The sequence below is a fragment of the Trachemys scripta genome, chromosome 1 (assembly GCF_013100865.1).
Source record: "Trachemys scripta elegans isolate TJP31775 chromosome 1, CAS_Tse_1.0, whole genome shotgun sequence".
Classification (NCBI taxonomy): Eukaryota; Metazoa; Chordata; order Testudines; family Emydidae; genus Trachemys; species Trachemys scripta.
The window spans coordinates 90,323,098-90,348,587 of record NC_048298.1 but is presented as its reverse complement, the minus strand read 5'-3'; the positions used below and the strand labels follow the sequence as shown (position 1 = coordinate 90,348,587).

Sequence of the window (25,490 nt, the reverse complement as noted above, 5' to 3'; positions counted from 1 at the left end):
AATAGCTTATTTTAGCAGCAGCCATGGCAGAAATATTCTGCCCACCTCCCCAGAGAGGGGAGGGCAGTGTGCCCACAGCAGCTTTTAATGTATTCATCAACACCAGACAGGTTCTGATTAACCACAGTTGTGTCTTCCAGTGGAGCGTAATGATTAGGTCCATCCATCCTTTCTATCGCTGCATGCTCCCTTCCAAACAAATCTCATCAGTCAGTTATTCTCCATTAGACCTTTATCAGACAGCATTTAAACTGCCACTTGAAATCAGCCACATTGAGTCTATTATTGGCATTTCCACATCTGTTTCCAGTTCTGAGTTTTTCAAATTGATGAACCTCCGTTATCATTGTATATATTCTCCTCCTGTGACCTCAGAACCTTAAGCCAGTTCTCTTGTAGTTGCATGTCTCAGTATTAACCTCTTGTTCTCTCTCCTCTCCTTGCTCTCTTTGGCTTTCAAGAAGTGACTCGGTGATGTGCAAGCAGGAAGGTGAGGGGGATATAGAGGCTATTCAGCCCAAGCAGAAGTGCCTAGAGGCATGACTCAGCCAGAATACATCTGGGAGTAAAAGTCTGCAGGCACTGCAATGCCTGTTTTAAAGGGTGAAGCTTGCGCTCTCCCACGGTGCTTGCCCCTGCTTCACAAGCTATAGCAGAAGGTTCACAGCACTGGCTGTGCCTCCCTGTGATGCCACGCACCACTCTCTGAGGAAGGTCACCCATTTAATGAAAAACCTTGGATAATGTCAAAAAATATTGTGGCAAATTATGTTTGATGTTAAGCGAATATGATTGTCCGAGTATTTACGCCCTAAAGTAATATAAGAGCAGTCTATCTGAGAGCCCACCTGCAGCCTTCTGTCCTGTCAACTGACTATTGGAATTGATCATCCCACTATAGAGTTTTGAAAGGACAGGAGGCGTGGCCTTCTCTATCAAGGTCCTGTATCTCTGGAATGCTTTCCTCCTTAATTTACACCTGCGCAATGATGATTTTACATTTCAACATAGAATCTTTTGTCCTAAAAGATCTCAAAGCATTTTACAAATTGAAAGCAACACACAAACTACACATAGGGCATGCTTAATCCGTACCTGAAATGCGACCGTCTCCAGGATGAAAACACAACTTCAGTAACACAAAGCAATATTACACAAAAGGTTAGGACAGGAAGTGAAGAGTACCTTTTCCAAGTGAAACTGTGTGGGGAGTTTTTAGGTAGGCAGCACATAATGGAATTTGGAATTTTGGTCAGGACACTGGGTGACCTTTACTGGCCTTTATTTTTATAAGGAGTGCCAAGCATTCAGGTCTTCTCTCTCTGTCTCATCTGAAAGATTGCACTTACAGTTGCATGGGGCTTCCACACACCTTGCTAAGCCATTGGTTCAATATTAACTCCGAGAGAAGAATGCCACATCCATGTTACCACCATCACTTTCTGCAGCATCTAAGTATTTCTTAGATGTCTCTGATCCAAGCATTAAACTAAGTGGGATTGATCTAGATGATCTGACTGAATCATATCTGACATCGTTTCAGTAAGGGGCTTGATTCCCTCCTCCACTGCACCCATAGGCACAGTGTTTGCAAGTTGAACTTCCCTGTGTCTGCAGTTGCGCCATTGGACACATTCAATTCCAGCAATGGGCAGGTGCTGGTACCATCCTTCTTTGGGGATCCTGATGAAGAGTAGAAGTTTTAAACTCCAGCTAGGACTCCAGAGAAGCCACATCACAAGTGGCTCCCTAGGAGATGCATTGAATCAGCACATCTGGCTCCATACCCTTCTGAAACAATTGGGTTTGAGGGCATCTTGAGCTCCTCCTGGCAGATTTTTCTGCCTTTGGGCATGTGCAACCAGGCTTCCGCTGACAAGAATGGATTGGGCTTGAAGATTTGGGTTTTTTTATTAGCTGTGGCTGAGGGCTTGTTCTGACGGTTGGGCTTGCGAAATTTCTTTAAGTCAGTTGCAGAATTCATTGAGAATCCATGTAGTGTTTGCTAGCCACTCCTCAGGCACTCCCTCTCTTTATACTTAGACTGGACCTGTTGCGTGTGGCAGGGTCCAGGGCCAACCAGCCAATCCACCTGTTTAGGTTTTGGTCTGGAACCAGGGAAAACCATTCTTGAGAGAGGCTAACTCGGACCCCTCCTTATGAAGTAAAATAGAAAGGGGGTGAGTTTGTCATCCTCCCTTAGGAAGACACAGCGTGGGGAAGGAGCCAGCGGCTCATTGTCTTGGAAGGAAGAGGGGCCTAGTGCTTTTAATATACAAGGCTTTAGTCCTTATCTAGTCAGCAGTGAGAGTAACAAACTGTAGAGCTTACAGACAGCTTGAAAAAGTAGTGAGTCATGTGGCAGCTATAAGTCATTTTTTGCATGATTTGGGGTAATTATTAGGATTGCTGTTCATTTAGTGGTGCATTTTATTTCAGTTTTTTGTTTCTGTAAACAATTAACTTACACCTTATTTTTGGTCACTAAATCTTGCATCTCTGGTAAGCTATTTCCTGTGGCTGCCTCTGGGATTCCCTAGTACCGCATCTGTGGTACTTCCAAGCACGCACATGCTGCCTTTTTCCCCACTAAGACTTATATTATACAGTTTGCAAAGGGGGCAGGGGTGTTCAGACATGCAGGGACACCCTATAAATGAACGGCATGATACATATTATTTTATTTGCTGACAAATAACTGCGCTGGCAGATTTGCATGCACAAAACCTTTGTCCTGTGCCATGTGAAGATTTTGTAAAATGCAAGGTGTGCGTAGTCTAAATGTTAACAAAACTCAAAGGATAAAGATGTAAATTATTTATTTATTGACCATGACAAGAACAGAACAGCCCTATGCATTTGTATCTGTAATTATTTCAACACTGTAAAAGAGGTCTGATGACTTATATGAAGCGTATTGTTGGGGCAAGATACCACAAAGCTACATGGAAAATTGTGAAAATTACTACTGACATGGGGCATCCTTAGCAGTTTGGGAAGTTGTCGAGAACTTGCTCATATGTTGAATCTCACCCACCAGGCTTGCCATCTGGCTGCCAATGGTTTGCAGCTCCTGGGCCATTTTGCCTATGTCCCCTCGCAGTCCCAGAACTGCATTTTTTATCTCCTCCAAAGTGCCCAGGGCTTTCTTTGTCATGCCCACGTTAGGTGACCCTCCAGCAGAAGGCATATTGGGGCTAACCACAGGATCTACATTTTGCACAGGAAATGCCCCCCAACTCCCACCAGAAATGCGGAGAGTTCTGCTCTCAAAACTGTTCACTTTTCCAGCGCAACGTCTTGAATTATCTGGGAGAAGGTTCAGGATGCTGGTGTTTTCACTCTCCTCTTCCTCAGATCTTTGGCAAGAAAAAGGATGTATAACCCTGTCCTTGAGACAATTAAAGAAAACAGAAGAGGAGAGCTTGTGAGGTGAAGACAAACCTGAAGGCCCACAGGAAGGGATAAGGTTAGGATGAACTATGTTCTCTGGAACAACTGAGTCTGGGGACGAGATGGAAAAGGTGGAAAAAGAGGACGTTGTTGCCATGGAGCTGGTCGAATCTAAAACGTATGTAAAAGAGAAACAAAAATGAACACTATACAATCTTGGCATGAAATTAGTAGTAGTAGTAAATTATTTATACTAAGGTAGTGTCTGAAGGCCCGATTGGGCCCTGGGTCCCATTGTGCTGGGTGTTGGGCGCACACACACAAGCGTTAACCCCTGCCCTAAAAGGCTTACAGTCTAAAGACACAAACAGTAGAGCTGGTAGGAAAATGAGGTGGTATTGTATGTAACATTCAGTCCACATGCTGTACTTGACACAAGACCCAAACAGCCTTAACACTGGACTGATTTACAAGCCAAAAAGGACCTACTAAAACATCCAGCATGGTGCTAAATTGTAACAGACCATTGTTCAGGTTTATAGGTGGAACAGCCACTTATTTCAAAATTCATTAGACAATTCCTGATTTTCATACATGACTTGAGAGCACAGAGTTTGTAGGACAACTAGAGAATATAGGAATGACATTTCTAGGCCCCACAGCCTTACAAAGACATTACACTGAGGGTTAAATCCTCAGATGGGCCAGAGCAGCACCCACCACACCTTGGGACAGGGTGAAGGTAGCTTTATGCCAACTTTGCAGTCGTCCTCCCTTTCCTAGGACCAGCTGGAGACTTATTTGGCCCCTGGGCTGCTCTAAGTCACACCAGTTTGTAATGGTCCCAGAGTTCATTACACTACCTGAGGATCACTACAGTGCAGCACTCTCCCTCCTTTAACAGCTGGGAAGGAGAGAGTTATGTAATGCTAGCTTTATTCCCTCATGCTGGAGGAATCCTTAGCTGTCTTTTTAGAAAAGCTTTGTCTTCATTGCACTACCAGAGTGCCAAAAAGGAGCTTTATTATGGGCCGTGACCTAGCACTTAGTCTTCACACTGTGACATTTTACATTGCATCACTGTGCACTGATTCCACCTCCTATGTGAAAAAGCAAATATGATGCAATTATTTTGTCCTGCAGGATAAAAATAAAAAACATGGAGTGACACAAATAACTATAGGCTCTGAAAGGAGCAGTTTAACAGATTTTTTGCCTCCAGGCTACTGATAATATTTTGATTATACCTATACACTACTATCTAAAATATAAACACATATGTAATTTAACAGTATGAGTACATGTCTTGCAAATCTCCATGTACAATGTATAAGAGGGCTTGGGTGTCTGACTTTCACCAAACAGATCAGACTTTATTTTTTTTTTTTTATTATTCTTTTTCTGGGATGGAGAGAGTCTCCACTTGATTGCTGCTTCCATGAGTAACTGGCTTCCTCTTCTATTCTGAAAATACTTAGTATTTCCTTGGTGGCATCAATTTAGTTTCATTTGGCAGTAGTGACACTTTATTGGAGTAAAGTGTCTTCTTTTACAAGTTCCACCCTCTTTAAGGTGGTCACTATCACCTTAGGATGCAATCCACCTTGTTTTCCACACTCTCCAAAACAATTATATGCACAAAATGCTAAAATGAATCTGGCTCAGTGATCTAGACTGAGTATGATATGTTGCCAGACAGAGATGGATTCCTCAGAGGTGAGAACAATAAGCTGGCTCAACACCGTGACTATGAGGTGAAGAGGGGAATAATGCTTAGTGCAACTGACTTAAAAACATTACCAAATGATTGAATTTTTGTTTACATTTTCAAGACCCAAGAATGTTTCTTTGCGTACAACAACATTCTATAAACCTAAATGGGAAAGTCTCAGAAATGCCCATTTTAAACTTAAAAAATAGCTGCTTTCAAAAGCAATTGACTCTATCAGCAAGTGAGAAGCATTTCTTAATAAATGAACCTTCAGAACACTGCACTGACTCTCATGGAGGCAGCTATTCATTCTCTAGTCCTGTCTCCTCATTCAGAGGTTTCTTCTGACATCCAGTAACTCACAGGTGTGAACACAAGATTACTAACTCCTGACAGTTTCTGTTTAGAGAGAACTTCTCATGTGAGAAGAAAACAAAGGGGTTTCATTTGTTTGTGTGTCACACGTATAAAGCTGTATGGTACAAAAGTCACAGGACTAGCTAGGTCTGGGGACCAGGAATGGGATAAGGAACCTTTCACTTCTAAACCACTAGTTTCTGATATACCGCAGATCATTAATTACTATCTGATAGGTGAAGTGAGTTTGTGGTCTCTGTCCAGGCCCTAGTAAGGGAGCGAGTTGGTACTACTGGACACTCTTGTTGGCAGTCTCAGCAGAGAAGCCAAGCAGTGAATGGGCCATGGAGACTGAATTACCTTATGGTCAGGGTTGAACAGTGGAGGTGGGACTGGGGGGAAAGCTTGTTCTGACATTAACTATGCTGTATCTGTTCGGTGAGTAACCTGAGAATTTCAGTCCCCAGCACCTTGCAACTGCACTAAATTCACTTAAATGATGTACAAACATTTTACAGCATTTTCAAGGGCTTTGTTAATTAAAGATACTTATTACCGCTTTCATTCTGTAAGATTTTGCTTTGGCTTGTCGTATCTAATATTGAATATGAAAATGTAAAGGAAAGATGTTCCTTAACCTCCATTTAAGTAGCTCTGAACATTTAGTATTGTGTTCACGCTAGTGACAGCAAGGATGCCTGCTGCACTAGAGGAGGCACCGATAGCTTTTTTTCTTAACACCTTCTAAATTCTGAAAGGCTAACTTCCTTTGCTGAGTGCTGTCACTACTGCATGCATGTTTTGCAAGAACTACAAAGAGGATGTGGCTGGGAGAGGAGGTAACAAAGAAATTAGAATGCAAATTAGACACTTGTCTTCTGTTAGACATGGAATGCACAAACTCACCTGGCCTTGGGGAAAGGTGGAGATTTGTGTTAAATGTCTGCACACTATTAGGTGTGGAGGAATTGAAGTTTAGCATGGTGGTTGTATTAGGTCCAGGGAATTGTTTAGAAGAAGATGGAGTTGGTTTCAGAATCTCACTGTTTGCCACACTATTCCCTAAAGGATCAAAGACATTGAAGGTAGGGGAGAGGTAAAGGGTCTCCACAGAAGCTACGCTGCTAGAGGGAAGAAAGTCTGACTCTGGGACATGTTGGCTGGTTGTGGCAGGCTTTTCTGGAACTGATGACTGACGACCAAGCAACATTGCTGCAATTTTGGGAGTGTTTGCTGACTGGGTCCTTGAAGGAAGCATAAGAGTGATTGTTGAAGCAGGATTTGTGATTGTGCTGTATGTTCTCCTGCCTGTGTCCCATTTCTGTGAAGTAGATAGGCTTCTCTGTGAGGGGAAGGATATGACACCTGTCAGGCAAAAAGTGAGAATAATGTCACAGAAAAGGAGCTGCATCTTGGATGGGAAAAGTAATAATATTAATACAGTAACTAGCTTTAAAATAGCATTTTTCACCAGAGGGTCCCAAAGTGCTTTACAAAGGAGGTAGATTATCCTCATTTTACACATGGGAAAACTGAGGTACAGAGCGGGGAAATGACTTACCCAAGGTTACCCAGCAGGCCAGAGCTGGGACTAGAACCCAGATCTCCTCAGGCCCAGTCTGGTGTGCTAGCTGCTAGGCTAGGCTGCCCAAGTTAGTTAGAATTGCAATAACAATAATGCTTAGCACTTTCCAGCCATAGATTTCAAAACATTTTACAAAGGTGTACAATGCAGTATCTTCATTTTTACAGGGGAGTTAATGAGACCCAGAGAGGTTAAGTGACTCTCCTGAGCTTACACAGTGAGTCAGCAGTTGAGCTGGAATGATCTGCTGTCTATGAAACAGTTCGTAATTCATAGAAAAGTGCACTAATGTACAATTCTAATATTACATCTCATTACAAATTACCATAAATCGCTAAACCTAAGTGTCTTATGTATAATTAGAAAATTAACAATCAAACCATACGATGTAATCTTGACAATCTGATATAAGTTAACATGGCAGTTTGATTCAGTAGTGGAATGTATGAGACAGGCAGACACTTCTGAAATCCTTATAAGGTAAGTTCTATTAATTTAAAAAATGGTTAATAACTATTAATTCAGCTAAAAACATAGAACTTTTTGCAACAATTTTTGAAAGTCCCTGCTTTGCTCCGCATTCAAAATGGGATCTGCATTCCAGTGTCTTAAGCCAAACTTTGGGCTCTTGACTCCCCTGAGGCCTCCCCCAGATACCTGCAGAGGTGGTGGTGGGGAGGCTTAAGCAGGTTCCCTCCTTAGAGGCACAGAGCTGCCAACACCACAGCATTGGCTCCAGAGCGGCCTTCAGAAATCTAATCACCTAGAGAAATTATCAGAACTCATCTGGACTTCTATTTTCTGCAGGGTGGTGATGAGTGTGGGGAATTGGGGTGGAGGTTGCCTGCACACGCTCACACACACAATATTATCTATCTATCTATAGGGAGAGAACCTGCTTTGTGGATTGGAGCTCAGTTGTTTGGTGGAAAGGGACTGGGTGGTATTTTGTTAAATTTATCAAGAACAATGGTTATGTTGTAGAGGTAAAGCTAAAATAATAGAATTAGGCAAGGGCAATTGTATGTGGTTCTGGGTTTTTTTAATAAAGTATGTAAAAGGCTTTTTAAAAAATGGAAAAGGCAAGTATCCCTACCTTCCCTATCGCAGTCCCCCCACTGCCAGCCTTAGTCTCCTTACCCACACATGCTCCTCTTCATCCTTCTTTTCCTCTTTCCTCTCTCCATATCACTTTCTCTCTGTCCCCTCAGTGTCACTTTTCCTCCTCCTTGCTCCTATTAACTCCTCTTTTGCCATTTCCACTTCACCCCAACTTTGAATAAACTTCAAAACATGCATGTTACTAATATGTGCCGATCATCTACTTGGACCCCAACCTCCACTCTTCCGTTGGTTTTGTGCCTTCTAAGGCCCAATCCTGCGAATGTGATGTATGTAATTTCACTCAGACCAGAATTAATCTTGAAAATCTCAACTTCCCTATACAGTTATCGTAGACTCACAAAACTGTTTGAATGTAAGAAAAGGGCAAAGGGTGAGAGGGGGATTAGCCCTTGCTTTTCATAAAGTGGTGGGAGAAGTTCTCCAACATACAGTCCTCGCCCTTATTACTCTTACTATCACAGTTTAGGACTTTGTCCCAATCCAATTTAAGCATTCTCTGAGCATTTGCCAGAAGGAGCTTGGGAAAGATTGCTTCAGAGGATCTTGAGATGCACCCAGTAGTTGGAATATGGTTCTGCCCAGGGTGCTGGAACAATTTGTATAGTGGGGGAGCTGAGAGACATTGAACCAAACTGTAAATCCTGGATATGATGGAAACCTCTTCAAGCCAGGTTGTGCAGCAGCACCCCTAGTTCCAGCACCTATGGTTCTGGGCCGCACACAATTCCCATTTGCTACTGCCCCTCTAAGATATAAAGCTCTGTCCTACAGTACTAGTGCCTTCTTGATTGCTCTCTCTTGATATCTCCACTTTCTTGTTACTGGGGCACACTGCATTATTCTTCATACACCACCATGTGGTTTTGTTAGACAGAGCTAGATTCCCAGAGGCTATTGCTGTGAGCAATTTCCATGTTAGCCCGATATGCATGCATTACAGGTTTCAAAGCAGAGAGTCAGCAGGTGTGACAAGAGATTTTTTAAAAGTTGAAATGTATCTCACGGTTTAAGAATGTGTGAATGAAAGTTCCTCTGCGAGTAATTACAGTGCTCAAAGGAAATAGAGCTCAGAGATAATAAAAAGACCAGTACATTAACTGCCTTCAGTATTAAACTGTTGATACAGTGGGGAGATTAGAATCAGTTAATGTACTGATTCAATGGTAGATACAGTCTGTCTTTTAACAAAGATACTGTATGCTCTTGTTAAATGTTACATTTGAAAGATGGGTCTTTAATTGCTGGGGCAGGAGAAAGTGGGGGGTGTTTCTGTGTGTGTGCACATATGTGCGTAGGTAAGGAATGATGAGATAATAGATTTCTAATAATGGAAAGATCTGAAATCTCTATACCTTACTCTCTATTTTTGAGAATAATTTAAAATTCTAACTTGTTTATATTTAAGTGCCTTCTCAATACAGACTAGGTACCGAGTGGCTAGGCAGCAGTTCTGCAGAAAAGGACCTAGGGGTTACAGTGGATGATAAGCTGGATATGAGTCAACAGTGTGCCCTTGTTGCCAAGAAGGCTAACGGCATTTTGGGCTGTATAAGTAGGAGCATTGCCAGCAGATCGAGGGACGTGATCATTCCCCTCTATTCGGCATTGGTGAGGCCTCATCTGGAGTACTGTGTCCAGTTTTGGGCCCCACACTACAAGAAGGATGTGGAAAAATTGGAACGAGTCCAGTGGAAGGCAACAAAAATGATTGGGGGCTGGAGCACATGACTTATGAGGAGAAGCTGAGGGAACTGGGATTATTTAGTCTGTAGAAGAGAAGAATGAGGGGGGATTTGATAGCTGCTTTCAACTACCTGAAAGGGGGTTCCAGAGAGAGGATCTAGGCTGTTCAGAGTAATGGTCTCAAATTGCAATGGGGGAGCTTTAGGTTAGATATTAGGAAACACTTTTTCACTAGGAGAGTGGTGAAGCACTGGAATGGGTTACCTAGGGAGGTGGTGGAATCTCCTTACTTAGAGGTTTTGAAGGCCTGGCTTGACAAAGCCCTGGGTGGGATGATTTAGTTGGGGATTGGTCCTGCTTTGAGCAGGGGGTTGGACTAGATGACCTCCTGAGGTCCCTTCCAACCCTGATATTCTATGATTCTATGAATACTATAGCCTTTGTAGAAAACACATTTGGAAGTCATTTAATAATACATGCACTCCAGTTTTTTCACAGTGAAACAGTGTAAAGCTGAGAGTAGTGGCAAGGAACCATCTGAGAAAGGTGTTGAAGATGCTCTTCCTTTTCCTCCCTCTTATTATGATCCGCACCTCTCTCCTTCAGCATTGGGCTCCCAATTTTCATGTTAGCTTTTCATTCCATTTACCCGTCTGCTGTTTTCTTAACCTGAACACCAGCTTACTGAACCAGAACACTCCCACAGAGGATCTGATACTAGGAAATGCTGCATTCAGCGTTCATTTTCGGTTGGCTCTCATTGCCTCTGCCCTCAGAACCACTTCATTCATTCCACTGGAAGGGATAGGAAGTAAAGGATAGTGAACAAGCACATGTGCTACTGGCCAAATTCTGCCACTCCAAACAGCACTGTGGGCTAGATTCATGAGGGCATGTAGGCGCTGCAATACAGACCATGCACCATCTCACTTTTAGATGCCATGCTGCCTAGTGGAATTCACTACTCCAAGTTAGGGACCCAGGGTCCTTGTACAATATATGGGGAGAGTTAGGCACCTAAAAATGGGATTTATAAAAGCCAGTAAGCCAAGCAGGGAGCCACCTAAGCTCCCTAGCAGGCAATGCAAAAGGGGTATAAGCCTATACTCCATCCCTCAATGGGAGTTAGTCGCCTCCCTCTGGCCTGGATTTAAGCACCTCTCTCTACTTGGGATTCATAGCCATGAAACCTCCCCTGGAGTTAGGCACCTAAGCCAAGAGGAGGCAGTGGTGCCCCCCTTACAGCCAATATCTCAGTGGTTAGCACCCTCACCCAGGATGTGGGAGACCTGGGTTTAAATTCCCCCTCTGCCTGATGTGGAACAGGAACTTGAACCCTGGTCTCCCGCTACTGAGAAGATTGCCCTGACCACTGGGCTATGTGGTACTTTGGGGTGGGGCTCTCAGTCTCTCCTGTTGGATCTGTTCCTCTGTGTATAAAGTCATTGGGCCAGAGAGAGTAAGAGTGCCTCTGCAGCACAATGGTTAGGGCTCTCGCCTGCAGGGCTTGAGTCATGCCGGAATGCTCCGGAACACCACTCTGGCTTCTTCCTCAGACTTCTGGTACTATCAGTTTTGAGTGATGAGGAATGGAAATGCATTCTGACACTTTTTTTTTTTTAAATGACTCTGTCACTGCTCACCTGGGAGGTGGGAGTCCTGGTTCAAATCCCTATAGGGTGACCAAAGAGCAAGTGTGAAAAATTGGGATGGAAGGGTGGTAATGGGTGCGTATACAAGACAAAGCCCTGAATAGCCAAAGTGTCCCTATAAAATCAGGACATCTGGTCACCCTAAATCCCTGGGTTTAGTGTTCTATGCACTGGGACATTGAAAGGGAAGTGGCACCACCTCCACCATTTTGTGTGGGGCCCAATCTGATAGACATGCTCTAAGGTATCCTCTGAGCATGGCTACTGGATCAGGCCCCAAATGCAAGGTAGGCACGGGAATTTTGTGAATCCCACCAGGCCTTAGGCACAAGTTAGGCACTGAGCTGGGGGGTGGGGACACTATTCAAGGGCGTAGGTGGCCGGACATGCAAATTAGGTACCAGGGGGATTTTGCTGGTGGAAACTTAGGGACTTTAGGGATCTACTGGTTTAGGCAGCAGCTGAATAGTGATTTTGTGAATGCCAGTGGCACTTAACTTGTCAGTTAAGTGCCTAAGTCCCCCTTGTGAATCCAGTCCGGTGTATCTCTGGAGATTGGAACAGGTTGTGTTTGAATAGCTAGCTGCAGTTTCTATGCAGGGATTCTGCCATCCTCCAATAGTCTTCCCCCAAAAGGCGGTGTGGGTTTGACAAATGTAAACATGCCCTCTATGTATATAAACATTAGAACAGAATTGACGGGAAAACATTCTGGCCAAGATTTGTAAAAATAGATGCTTTAAAGTTAGGGTCCCAAATTCTTATTTGCACACCTAAATACATGATCTGGTTTTCATGAGTGTTGGTTGCCACTGAAGTGAATGTGAGCTGCTGGGAGAGCTGGTCACTTTTGAAAATTATGCCCATTTATTTCAGTGCTTAAATAAGGCTGTAGGAATCTAACTTTAGACACCCAATTTTTGAAAATATTGATTTCTATTTCTATTCACTTTGGGAAAGTTTTCAAAAAGTACCAAAGAAGATGAAGATTAAACAGCACACAAACTGGAAATTTCTATTTTAGGGTGTTGTGCTGCCACCCATCACAGTTGTATCTGAGCCAAAATATCTAGGTTTCAATAATAATAGTATCTAGTTCTTATATAGTGCTTTTCCTCAGTAGAGCTCAAAGCACTTTACAAAGGTGGTTAGTATCATTATCCCCATTTTACAGATGGGGAAACTGAGGCACAGAGAAGCTTGCCCTAGGCCACACAGCAGGTCACTTGCAGAGCCAGGAACAGAACCAGGTCTCATGAGTCTCAGTCCAGTGCTCTGTCTACTATTCAAAGCAGTAGTTGGGGGACCAGCCTTCCTGTGACTATGCAACCTACTCTGCTGTTCTAGATCTGCTCTCCCGCGGATCTTTGCCAATGATCCTGACCTGCAGCACCCCTGTTATTTCAATAGTGCTGCAGTTATAACCAACCCATAACACTGTGCTCTTTTCAATATCTGTAATTATGATCTCTAGTCATAGTATTGTATTCAAATTTGTTTTGCTCAAGCTGAATGCTATTTTGGTGCATGTAACTTATAGTCCTCAGTGACTGTCTTATTTAAATGCTAATCACCTATGAGAGGCTTGGTTTCCTAGAAATGATCACACTAGTCTTACTCAATAGCTTGGTATTACAGTATCACAAACTTCAGATACAGAGAAAAATCATCAAAAGAGAGAAGGTTTCCAGGAACTAGTCAAAATGCATCCAAAACTGTCAAATCCCCCTGCAATAGTTTTGGGGAGAGATCCAAGAGCTTACTCGCTCCTTCTCTTGGCACTATCTGCAGCCAAAAGTGCTCCAGAATGTTACTTTTATTTCCTTGCAGCCAGAAGAATTTCTTCAAAGTTGCAGTTAATTCCTTTTAAACTGCCTTGTTCCACAAAGAAGTCTATGGACTTGCGCGTCAGCCAACAGACATGGTACGTGAACTGTATTTTTTGATCGGTTGGGCCCAAAGAGGAGTGATCTCCTCTATCTCTAATTTGTCAATGTTTTTAGTGCTTGCACTGTGAAAATACCCTTGAGTTTGCCAACAAACATCTCTTTGAACGGCTGCGTAAACTTAAAACATGGGTCTCAGAATGGAGGAGTACACAGTTACAAGGTCACAGGCCACCCTCTCACCCTGATTTTTAATTTATAAATAGATCTGATTCTTCTCTCACTTACACCAGTTTTACATTAGTGGAAATATTGACTTCAGTTGTTATACCTCATCTATACCCATGCAGGTGAGAGCAGAGCCGTAATTCTTTTATATTGCATTATATGTCATCTGGAGCATATGAGTTGTTGCACTTTAATCAGATCACTGGTTCCTTTCGTCCTGTAGGTTGTCTCCAGCAATGGACAATGTAGGACTCTTCAGGGCATGGTTAACAGTCCTAGTAATTATGTAATGATGTGCATGAGGGCTGGAACTATTCCTGACACCTTCATTCCAACCTAAGCATAAGGATTGTTAATCTCATTTTAGCTTATATAGCTACAATGTTCTTAATGATCCTTTTTGTTTAAGGAGGAGTCAGGACCCCTAGGATCTGTCACAGAGTGGGCTTCCCACCTCCACACCCAAGTAGCTCACCAAATAGAAAACAAAAACAGTTGTTCTTTTTTCCAGAATTTAATCTTGTAAAAAAATAATTCTCCCCCTTTCTGGATACAAGCAGAAAAATCAACAAAGGACAAGATTTTTCTCTTTCCAAGGTGCACGCTGTAGCAGCCAAACAACCATCAGGCTGAGACCAACGTCTTCCCACCACCTTTGTTCTTTCTCCTTTTTATACTTGACAGCTGAGCCTTGCAGTTTAAATGAACCCCATCTGCACCTGTCCTCCACTATCATGCCAGCAGTCTGATTACTTATCCTTTAGCCTTGGTAGAAAAAATGGGCTGCAGGCTTTAGCCCTGCCTGGGCAATCAGTATGGGGGAGTACTGAAACCTGGGCAGGTAGAATAGTCACAGTATGCCCTCCTACAATTTTCCCTAATTGACTTTTTCAGCCCATGGAAGGTTCTGTGTCCTACTGCTCCCACTAGAGCAGGAGTAGGCAACCTATGGCACATGTGCCAAAGGCAGCATGTGAGCTGATTTTCAGTGGCACTCACACTGCCTGGGTCCTGGCCACCAGTCCGGGGGGCTCTGCATTTTAATTTCATTTTAAATGAAGCTTCTTAAACATTTTAAAAACTTTATTTACTTTCTATATGTCTAATATATATAACTAAACTATTGTTGTATGTAAAGAGACCTTCTAAAAACGTTAGAATGTATTCCTGGCACGCGAAACCTTAAATCAGAGTGAATAAATGAAGACTTGGCACATGACTTCTGAAAGGTTGCCGACCCCTGCTCTAGAGTCCTAGATTCTGAGGCCAGAAGGGACCACTGTGATCATCTAGTCTGACCTCCTGTATAACACAGGCCACCCCTAAATAATTCCTACAGGAGACCTTTTAGAAAAACAGCCAGTCTTGATTTTAAAATTGCCAGTGATGGAGAATCCACCACAACCCTTGATAAATTGTTCCAATGGCAATTACCCTCACTGTTAAAAATGTATGCCTCATTCCCAGTCTGAATTTGTCTAACTTCAACTTCCAGCCATTGGATCATGTTGTACCTTTCTCTGCTAAACTGAAGAGCCCATTCTCAGATATTTGTTCTCCAAGGAGCATTAGAATTGGGTTAATTGTCCCTAGTCTAAAACCTGTCAGGGCTGCCCTGAGTTTTAGCTGGAGAGCACTGCTTGGGAGCAACGGGATGTGAACCATCCCCCAGAGGGGCTGAGTATGCCATGTTTTCAGCCCATGAAGGGCAAGGCAACATACGGTGGGCTATTGCACTACTCTTGTCTGTTTTCTTTTTAATGTCTTAGTTAATGTGTTCAAGGGAGGGGCTGTAGGTTAGAATTGGCATGCCCTGACAGAGCTGTGTCAGGGGAATGGAGGGTGAAACTGCTTTTAGCCTTTTGGTGTGGCCCATTTGATGTCCAGCCTACCCCTAGGCAGTGCCAGGGCAATTTCTAGGGGCTGAATTTCTTTGATGTGAGCCCAACAATTCATCAGTTAATTCCTCTTTACTTTGTTTTGAATTTGAAAACAGGCAAACAGACCACTCCAGGACATTACAGTCAATATTTTCCCAAACAGAACAGCCAGATCCATTTCAGTTTAGATAAAATAGAATGCATTTCTTGAGGTGCAGCCATGAAAACAGAAAATAAATGGTTTTAAACATTAACTGCCTGACAGGATAACAACAATGAGACACTCTGCAAGCTAGGCTGTAAAGCTTGCAGAATAATTGTCCATCTAACCATTTAAAAAAGGACTGAAAGTTGCTTGTTGTCTAAATAGCTAAAACTTCCCCTTTCAGTGTCTGGCTTCTCAGACCACGCACACAAACATATACAGGGTATGTCTACACTGCAATAAAATACCCACCGCTGGTCCATGTCAGTTGACTTGGGCTGTGGGGCTGTAAAATTGCAGTGTAGACGTTTAGGTTTGGGCTGGAGCCTGAGCTCTGGGTCCTCACTGACGTGGGCTTGTGGGCCTTGGACTGCAGGGCTATAAAACTGCCGTGTAGACATTTGGATCTTAATGTGGAGCTCGAACATAAGATCTGCTATGCTAGCACATCCTTCAGAAAGTTGCTTCATCACGCCTTTATTGACAGAGATCTGCAGATGGAAACTAAGATCCTGGTCTACAATGCAGCAGTCATCCCCAATCTCCTTTATGGGTGTGAGACGTGGGTGACATACCAAAGCCATCGTAAGCATCTGGAGTGGTACCAACAGTGCTGCCTCAAGAAGTTTCTCCGTATCAGATAGGAAAACCATCGTACCAATGGCAGCATTCTCTCTGCAGCTAACATCACAGTTGAGACGAAAATTATGAAACATCAACTTCACTGGGCTGGTCATTGTGTGTGGATGGCTGATACTCGTCTTCCGAAGCAAGTCCTCTTTTCTCAACTTAGTCATGGTAAGAGGACCCATGGGGGACAAAGGAAACACTACAAGGGTACCATTAAAGTATATCTTAAGAAGGGAGGTATTGACCCCACGAATTGTTAAGAGCTGTCTGGCAATAGACTGCAATGGCATCGCATCATACATCAAGCCTCAGCCCCTTTTGAAGAGAATCGCCTTGCTCAAGAGACTGAGAAACGGCAGAGGAGGAAGGAAAGTGTACAGCATCCCAGCCAGCAGTTGTGCTTTCTCCAAGCAACCACCTGTCACATATGCGGAAAAACCCTTAGAGCGCAGATTGGACTCCTCAGCCATCTTACGTCTCATCGTGACTTTTCCCCCTGACAGACATCAACCTCGTATCAAGGGACAGCCACCGCCGCCACTGAGGCATTTGGGCTCTGGGACCCCATGAGGGAGAAGAGTTTCTGAGCCCAGGCTCCAGCCTAAATGTCTACCCCCAATCAGCTAAAATGGGCAGCCGTGGGTGTTTTATTGCAGTGTAGACCTACCGTATGTGTCAAATCCCTCAAAGGAAGTCTCTCTCACCTCAGAGCCTTGTTTCAAAACCAGCTTCTTGTTGAAAAATGTGGATAATAATAAAGGCAATCTGATAGAATACTGACATTTCTTTAGGAATTTACAGAACAAAGATACTGCACCAATCCTCAGTTGTTGTAGCGCCGCTGACTTCAATGGAGCAATGCCAGTTCACACAAGTTGAAGGTCTGGCCCATTATTCCTTAACATACATAAGACCAGTTCAAACAGAATGTTTAGGTGTCAGACATTGTTAAATCCCATTCCCTTTTCCCATGCTGGGTTTGTATTTTGACTAGTTTCTGGAAACCTTCTCTCTCTTGATGATTTTTCTCTGTATTTGAGGGTTTTTTGGTTGTTGTTGGGTTTTTTGGTGGTTGTAATAAGGGCTGCATTGAATTTCACAGTAATGCACTGCAGACAACCGCCTTCTAGAATGAGCAACTAGAAGAAGGAAATTAGGTTTTTCAAAGGCAGGGGGAAAGGAAGTCATTTAAGTGTCATGTGTTCAGTGACTATGATTGCAGTCATACCTCATTTATGTTATATGAAAAGAGAATGCTGCAGGTTTTTAGGATATGCTTCTATTTCTCAGCCATCCTCTCTTTGGGGTTTCAACTGTGGTTTAACTGCTGTCGCTTTATCTAGAACTAAGCCGCATGCACCAATTTCAGCTTGCTGCTGCTTTTTAAAAATTGAACTATACCTTTTCTCTGTTCTTAATGGGTACTGAGTAGTTCTGGAAATGGAATTTGTAGATGAAAAACACTCAAGGTGTTTACTAGACTGCACTAATAAGTCTGACTATTGGGTCTGCTTATACAACTAGAATAATTAACTCTGAGTATTGACTTTCCACATCTTGGTTAACATGTAAAATCTGATTGAAAGACGTGTGTGTGTGTGTGTGTGTGTGTGTGTGTGTTTGCAGTTTTCTCATTCTAGAATTGAGACTGAAAAGTACTTGATAGCCAGGGTCAGAATAGTACAAGCAAGTGCTAGGTAAGCTTTCACACACTGTTCTGCTGATTATTATGCTATCCTAATTATTTCACTTGCTCCCCCCTCCTTTTTTTTAGCCACCTATTGCGTCTCATAAGGTAGGAATGTTAAGCTGTTTGGGGCAGGGACTGTCATTTACTGTTGTGTTTGGCACATAGCCTAATGAGGCCCTAATTGGGGTCTCTAGATGCTACTGCAATATAAATAATTATTAAAAAATACAATTCATTCCTGATCTGCAGAGCCCCTCCTAGTACAGCACTCTGCTCCCCACACATACCTCTCTCTATACACCTTGCAGCACTCTCCACAATTCTAACAGTAAGCCTCTACTGAACATATGGGGAAAAATGTTAATTGAAAACTAGAATGGAAAGACAAGCATAACAACCTACTATGCAACCTACCATAGTCCTGCAAAAGGCAGAAACTCAAAACTGGGGAACATCCTGGCATGCTCAGATTCAGAGCTGTAAGTTTTCCAAATATACTTACCAGTGGTATCCTATTCAGCAAAAATGAGATTGAAATGGTGACAGCGTAAATCAAAACTTTGGATAACATATTGAGAGAAAAGGGATAGAGCTGTAAGGTGAATTATAATTAGTGCAGATACTTTCAGCTGAGCTGTTTTCTTTTAAAAAATAATACTATATATCTTAAACCCCTTTCTTTGGTTGGGTTCCATTCTGCCGTACATGGTATCTTTGAAATCAAGTACCATGCACATCTGATGCAGTCAATTTGACAAGGCCTGTGCCTGACCAACCTGATTGCCTTCTATGATGAGATAATTGGCTCTGTGGATATGGGGAAGTGATATACCTTGTGGACGTGATATACCTTGACTTTAGCAAAGCTTTTGTTGTGGTCTCCCACAGTATTCTTGCCAGCAAGTTAAAGAAGTATGGGCTGGATGAATGGACTATAAGGTGGATAGACAGCTGGCTAGAACGTCGGGCTCAACAGGTAGTGATCAATGGCTTGATGTCTAGTTGGCAGCTGGTATCAAGTGGAGTGCCCCAGGGGTCAGTCCTGGGGCAAGTTTTGTTCAACATCTTCACTAATGATCTGGATGATGGGATGGATTGTACCCTCAGCAAGTTCGCGGACGACACTAATCTGGGGGGAGTAGTAGATACATGGAGTGTAGGGATAGGAACCAGAGTGACCTATTGGAGGATTGGGCCAAAAGAAATCTGATGAGGTTCAACAAGGACAAGTGCAGAGTCCTGCACTTAGGACAGAAGAGTCCTATGCACTGCTACAGCCTGGGAACCGACTGGCTAAGCGGCAGTTCTGCAGAAAAGGACCTGAGGATTACAGTGGACGAGAAGCTGGATATGAGTCAACAGTGTGCCTTTGTTGTCAAGAAGGCTAGCGGTATATTGGGCTGCATTAGTAGATCAAGGAAAGTGATTTTTTCCCCTCTATTCGGCACTGGTGAGGCCACATCTGGAGTATTGCCTCCACTTTCCTCCCTCTCTCCCCCTACCCCCCAAACGGATTTGAACAAATTGGAGAGAGTCCAGTGGAGGGTGATGAAAATTATTAGGGGGCTGGGGCACATGACTTATGTGAGGAGAGGCTGAGGGAACTGGGCTTATTTAGTCTGCAGCAATGAAGAGTGAGGGGGGATTTGGAAGCAGCCTTCAACTACCTGAACGGGGGTTCCAAAGAAGATGGAGCTCGGCTGTTCTCAGTGGCACCAGATGACAAAACAAGGAGCAATGGTCTCAAGTTGCAGTGGGGGAGGTCTAGGTTGGATATTAGGAAAAACTATTTCACTAGGAGGGCGGTGAAGCACTGGCATGGGTTACCTAGGGAAGTGGTGGAATCTCCATCCTTAGAGGTTTTTAAGGTCTGGCTTGATAAAGCCCTTGCTGGGTTGATTTAGTTGGGGTTAGTCATGCTTTGAGCAAGGGGTTGGACTAGATGACTTCATAAGGAATCTTCTATGATTCTATGATCAGCTGAGATAAGAACCACTCTAGAAAACATAGGGGGATTATACTGTGTGTGTTTACAGCAGAAAGATTAGTTAAAGGCATGTGGAACTGGTTTGAATTGTCCATCTTTCCCAAAATTCACATGACAGACCCCAGTATTATTTTAGGCTTTGCAACATGGTATGATGATAAACTTTTTTCCCCCCCTGCAGGATAAGTAGGGAGAGATTTCAGCCCTACATGTAGTGAGGTTCAGCTTTTACTCCAGGCAGCTTTGGTTTTTACCTATTGCATTCACAGGAGCAGAAAAATGAATCCCCTCATCCTTGTTCTCTCCCCTCCCCCCATTTTTATGATAGGCTTTTTAGAAAGACATATTTATGGCCTGTTTCACATACACAAATAATGAGGTGACACATTCTCTTATGTTCTTAAAGGCAGGGAAGGGCAAGGAGTAAAAGCAAACAATCCCCACCCCCACCCCGAATAGGCTTCTTATGCTTATACCTAAATATAATTTATATTTATAATATAAAGCCTTATGGAAGACTTTAAAAATGTAAAAGAAATTCAGCTTCTAAGCTATGAGATTTTCTGCATTTCACTCCTCCTCATTTTTTATCACTAAGGAGACAAGTGTTGGCATGAAAACAGGATCTTGGTTCCTTGAGAGTTCACCTACTCCAGCTGCTTATTATTCTCTCGCCCCTATGTCTTGCGCCTGAGGACCTAATTCTCTGCTTGTGACATCACTTGTTTCCATGGCAACAAATTGTGATGTCACAACTCTCCCTTGAGGTGCAGGAGAAGAGATAGCAGCAGGAACATGTGAACTCTTCTTAAGGAAGCTGATTTCAGCCTTTTATCCTAATGAAGTAGAGGGGAGAAAAATACAAACCATATTGTGGAGAAGCTGAATAGCTGCTACTTACAATTAATAACTTAAGCCAGCATCAGCTGTTAGAAAGCAATACAGATGCTCCCCGGTTTACGCAAGGCGTTCCATTCTGGAACGCCTTGTGTAAGTCGAATTTTGCATAAGTCAGGAACGTATACTCAACAATTACGCAAATTAAAAAAAAGAAAAAAGAGAAAAGCTTACGGAACTTTTTCCATAATTGTAGATTTGCGTAAGTCAGGTTTGCATAACCTGGGGAGCATCTGTATAGCAATAACTCCATTTCAGAGGCTCTTCTTAAACTAGGACTGTACAATCTGGGGTCTCAAGTATTAACTGAACTGAATCTCAACCCTTTCTCTGAAACGCTTCAGAACTTTTTTACAGTTCATATTTCCTCCTCTCTCCACAGCCTCAAAAAAACTTCTTCTTTCTAGACCCCTTCCACAGCACCAGCTCCATGCCCTAGCCTCTTCCTTCACTCCCTTCCCTGGCTGCCTCTTAATAACTCCTTTTCCACACATCCTTCCTTCCTATAACCCTTCCCCACTATGGTTTGAACATCCTGCTATCTAGCAGTATTGACAGCCTCTCTGGTTGAGTCTCATGCTTTGCTGTATTCTAATCTTCTAAGCAATGCACTCAGTGCGCACCTCTGAACAGGGAAAGTTTAGAGTGTAGGAAAAATTTAAATACATAGGGTGCCCAAGGACAAACAAAAAAACTGATGTCCTACATGCAGCAGCCTTGTTAGGGGAAGACTTCAGGGGCGTCTAATTAATGAGAGGGTTGAAGGTAAGGAACCAAAGGAGACAGAGTCAGAACAAGCATCCAAATTTATGGATGGTTGCCTGAAATCAAACTGAACCCTTTTTAGGTCTGCCTATTTCAATTAACTCTTTCCCTGTTCATTGGAATGGACTATTCCTTTGAAGCACAGGATACATAGACCAAAAGCTGATATGAGTTTTGCCCCATGTATCAGCTATGTTATTCAGCAGTAAAGTGGTTATATAAAATGCCTTCCAAACTGACTTATTTTGGTAAAGCTCATTCAGTTAAAGATTCTGTATTAATACAGAACTTCTGTCCCTGCTCAGATTTTGAACTCTTAAGCCAACATACTTCTGTTCCAGGAGTCACTGGCAGCTGCCTGCACCACTGGTAGTGGTCCATCTGAAGAGCCCTCAGCAGGAAACGGAGGTGGCAAAGTGGTGGTGGCGGGGGTCTGCTCATCCTCACTAAATACTATCAAGTCCTGGTGGAAAAGACAATACAGAAATCATCAGTTAAGCAGTGAACACTCAGGTACAAGCCATGCTGCTTGCTCAAAGTGGTGAAGACTCGAGCTTTATAGGTGGTGTTAAAAATTACAACTTACCTAAATTGATTGATTGGTTGGTTGGTTTTTAGTAAAACCACTGGCCATTAAATATAGACTGAAATATTTTTTAAATGTTTAAGACTGATAATACATTTATCTGTGTGAGAATCAGGCCATTGCAAGTATACTTTTTAAAACAAAAATAACTGAATGCTGACTTCTCTGACTTACCTACATGCTGAGACCTGAGTCCAGGGGGCTGCGTTTCCCCTAATAACGTTGATGTCACAGCACCATAAAGAATGCAGCTCACTGTTCTGCTTTAGGTGTCAGTGATATGATCATCTATTATAGGAGAAACTCAGAACCCTATAACGAGGTCTTGCAGGCTTTTAAAATACTAAGGGACTTACTTCGATCTGTTATTCTGCTATACGGTGACTTTTGCCCTAGAGCAAATGTGTAAAAAAAAAAAAAAAAAAAAAAGACCGTTGATACAAAAAGAAATGTTCTGGCTCTGTTTTCTTTGCTATTATTGAAAAGATTTGTGTTTTCATAAGGACTCTCTTTAACCAGTCCCAACTTCAGCTTCGTAATACTACAACTACTTTGCAATTTCATAGCACCTTTCATCTGAGGATGCTAAAACATTTTACAAATATTAAAGAACTCAGCCTTACTACAGCACTGTGAGGTAGGGTATTAGTATTTTTCTTTTCAAATGGGGAAACTGGGCTAAGAAAAGTAAAGAAATCTCCCCAAGAGAAGAGAACCCAGATCTCTTCAGTATCAGGTGTGTTGGGCCAGGTCCTCAGCTGGGGCTAATTGGTGTAGCTTCTAGGAAGACATTAGAGCTAGGCTGATTTCCACCAGCTGATGATCTCTCCCAGTGCTGCTCACTTGTTTTATTTTATTTGATCTTAGAGGGATGCCAAAAATTGGTGATTATAACATCTCAGTTGACTACTGATGTGGTCACACACTGGTAGCTAGTACAGCTTTGAAAATACTTTCATTGAAATAGGTAATGTTTGAGATGCTTTCCTCTCTTCACAGAAAGGGCTAAAAATAGGACTGTTAATTAATCGCAGTTAACTCACATGATTAACTCAAAAAAATTGATCATGATTAATCACACTGTTAAACAATACAATACAGATTGAAATTTATTAAATATTTTTGGACGTTTTTCTACATTTTCAAATATTTCAATTATAACACAGAATACAAAGTGTACACTGCCCACTTTATATTATTACTCTTTATTACAAATATTTGCACTGTAAAAATGATAAAAGAAATAGTATTTTTCAATTCACCTTATACAAGTACTGTAGTGCAATCTCTTTATCTTGAAAGTGCAACTTACAAATGTAGGATTTTTAGTGACATAACTGCACTCATAAACAAAACAATGTAAAACTTCAGAGCTTACAAGTCTACTCAGTCCTACTTCTTGTTCAGCCAATCGCTAAGACAAACAAGTTGTTTACATTTGTGAGAAATAATTTTGCCCACTTCTTAATTACAATGTCACCTGAAAGTGAGAACAGGTGTTTGCATGGCACAGTCGCAAGATATTTACTTGCCAGATGCACTGAAGATTCATATGCCTCTTCATGCTTCAGTCATCATTCCAGAGGACATGTTTCTATGCTGATGACGCTTGTTAAAAAAAAATGTGTTAATTAAATTAGTGACTGAACTCCTTGGGGGAGAATTGTATGTCTCCTGCTTTGTTTTACCCGCATTCTGCCATATATTTCATGTTATAGCAGTCTCGGATGATAACGCAGCACATGTTGTTCATTTTAAGAACACTTTTACTGCAAATTTGAAAAAATACAATAAAGATACCAATGTGAAATTTCTAAAGATAGCTACAGCACTCGACCTAAGATTTAAGAATCTGAAGTGCCTTCCAAAATCTGAGAGGGATGAGGTATGGAGCATGCTTTCAGAAGTCTTAACAGAGCAACACTCTGATGCAGAAACTACAGAAGCCAAACCACCAAAAAAGAAAATCAATCTTCTGCTGGTGGCATCTGACTCACATGATGAAAATGAACATGTGTCAGTCCGCACTGCTTTGGATCATTATTGAGCAGAACCCCTCATCAGCATGGACGCATGTCCTCTGGAATGGTGGTTGAAGCATCAAGGGATATATGAATCTTTAGCACATCTGGCATGTAAATATCTTGTGACGCCGGCTAGAACAGTGCCATGCAAATGCCTTTTCTCACTTTCAGGTGACATTGTAAACAAGAAGCAGGCAGCATTATCTTCTACAAATGTAAACAAACTTGTTTGTCTGAGTGATTGTCTGAACAAGAAGTAGAACTGATTGGACTTGCAGGTTCAAAAGTTTTACATTTTTTATTTTTGAATGCTGGGTATTTTTGTACATAATTCTATGATTGTAAGTTCAACTTTCTTGATAAAGAGATTGCACTACTGTACTTGTATTAGGTGAATTGAAAAATACTATCTTTTGTTTTTTACAGTGCAAATATTTGTAATCAAAAATAAATAGAAAGTAAGCACTGTACGCTTGTTGTAATTGAAATCAATATATTTGAAAATGTAGAAAACATCCAAAAATATTTAAATAAATGGTATTCTATTATTGTTTAACAGCGCGATTAATCGTGATTAATTTTTTTTAATCACTTGACAGCCTTAGTTAAAAACCACAGCAGGTTTCCAATGGTCTTACCAGATTAGATTTAACAAAGCAGTGCTTAAAGCAGCTGAATGGGGAATTAAGGCCTTGTCTACACTTGAAAAGTATCTGTTGCTTACATCAGGGTGGCAGGAATGAATGCAGTTGAAATAGTGCTGAAGTCTATCCTTAGCACGCTTGCAGGTAAACTACATTCAGCATTGGTTTAACTCTCTTTGTTGCTGACACCTGCTATCAACAATGGGTATTTTTTTGTAGTGCAGTCAAGATTAAAGTCATACATTCCTAGAACAGATTAAAATGAATCTGCCATGGCAACTCCAGACAGATTGGCAGCCTTGGATGTAGGAGGAGTAATTGTGATTGGCATATGGCTGGTGCCAGTGACTGTGAATGACAGAAAGGTATATGATCTTACAGAGTTTTAATGTGTTTGGGGTGGGTTCAGACACAGACGTTGGAAGCAGTCTGGTGACACATGGGTTTAAAGGTTGAATGCAAAGATGTTCTGATAAAGCCCTGAAAGTGGTGCTGTGCTACGTGCGTGTAATCTTTGTTGCTGCTTTTGTTGTTTTTACTCCTCTTTAGTCAACGAAATAAT

General features: G+C 42.2%; 1 protein-coding gene across 1 annotated transcript in view; it reads right to left on the bottom strand.

The window, feature by feature from the left end:
- Positions 1–2,965: 2,965 nt before the first annotated feature.
- ENTHD1 (ENTH domain containing 1) overlaps positions 2,966–25,490 on the bottom strand; it is a 64,601-nt gene continuing 42,076 nt past the window's right edge. The window contains 3 exon segments of the mRNA XM_034757874.1: positions 2,966–3,564; positions 6,368–6,831; positions 21,971–22,137. Coding sequence (XP_034613765.1) covers positions 2,966–3,564; positions 6,368–6,831; positions 21,971–22,137 — 1,230 coding nt within the window.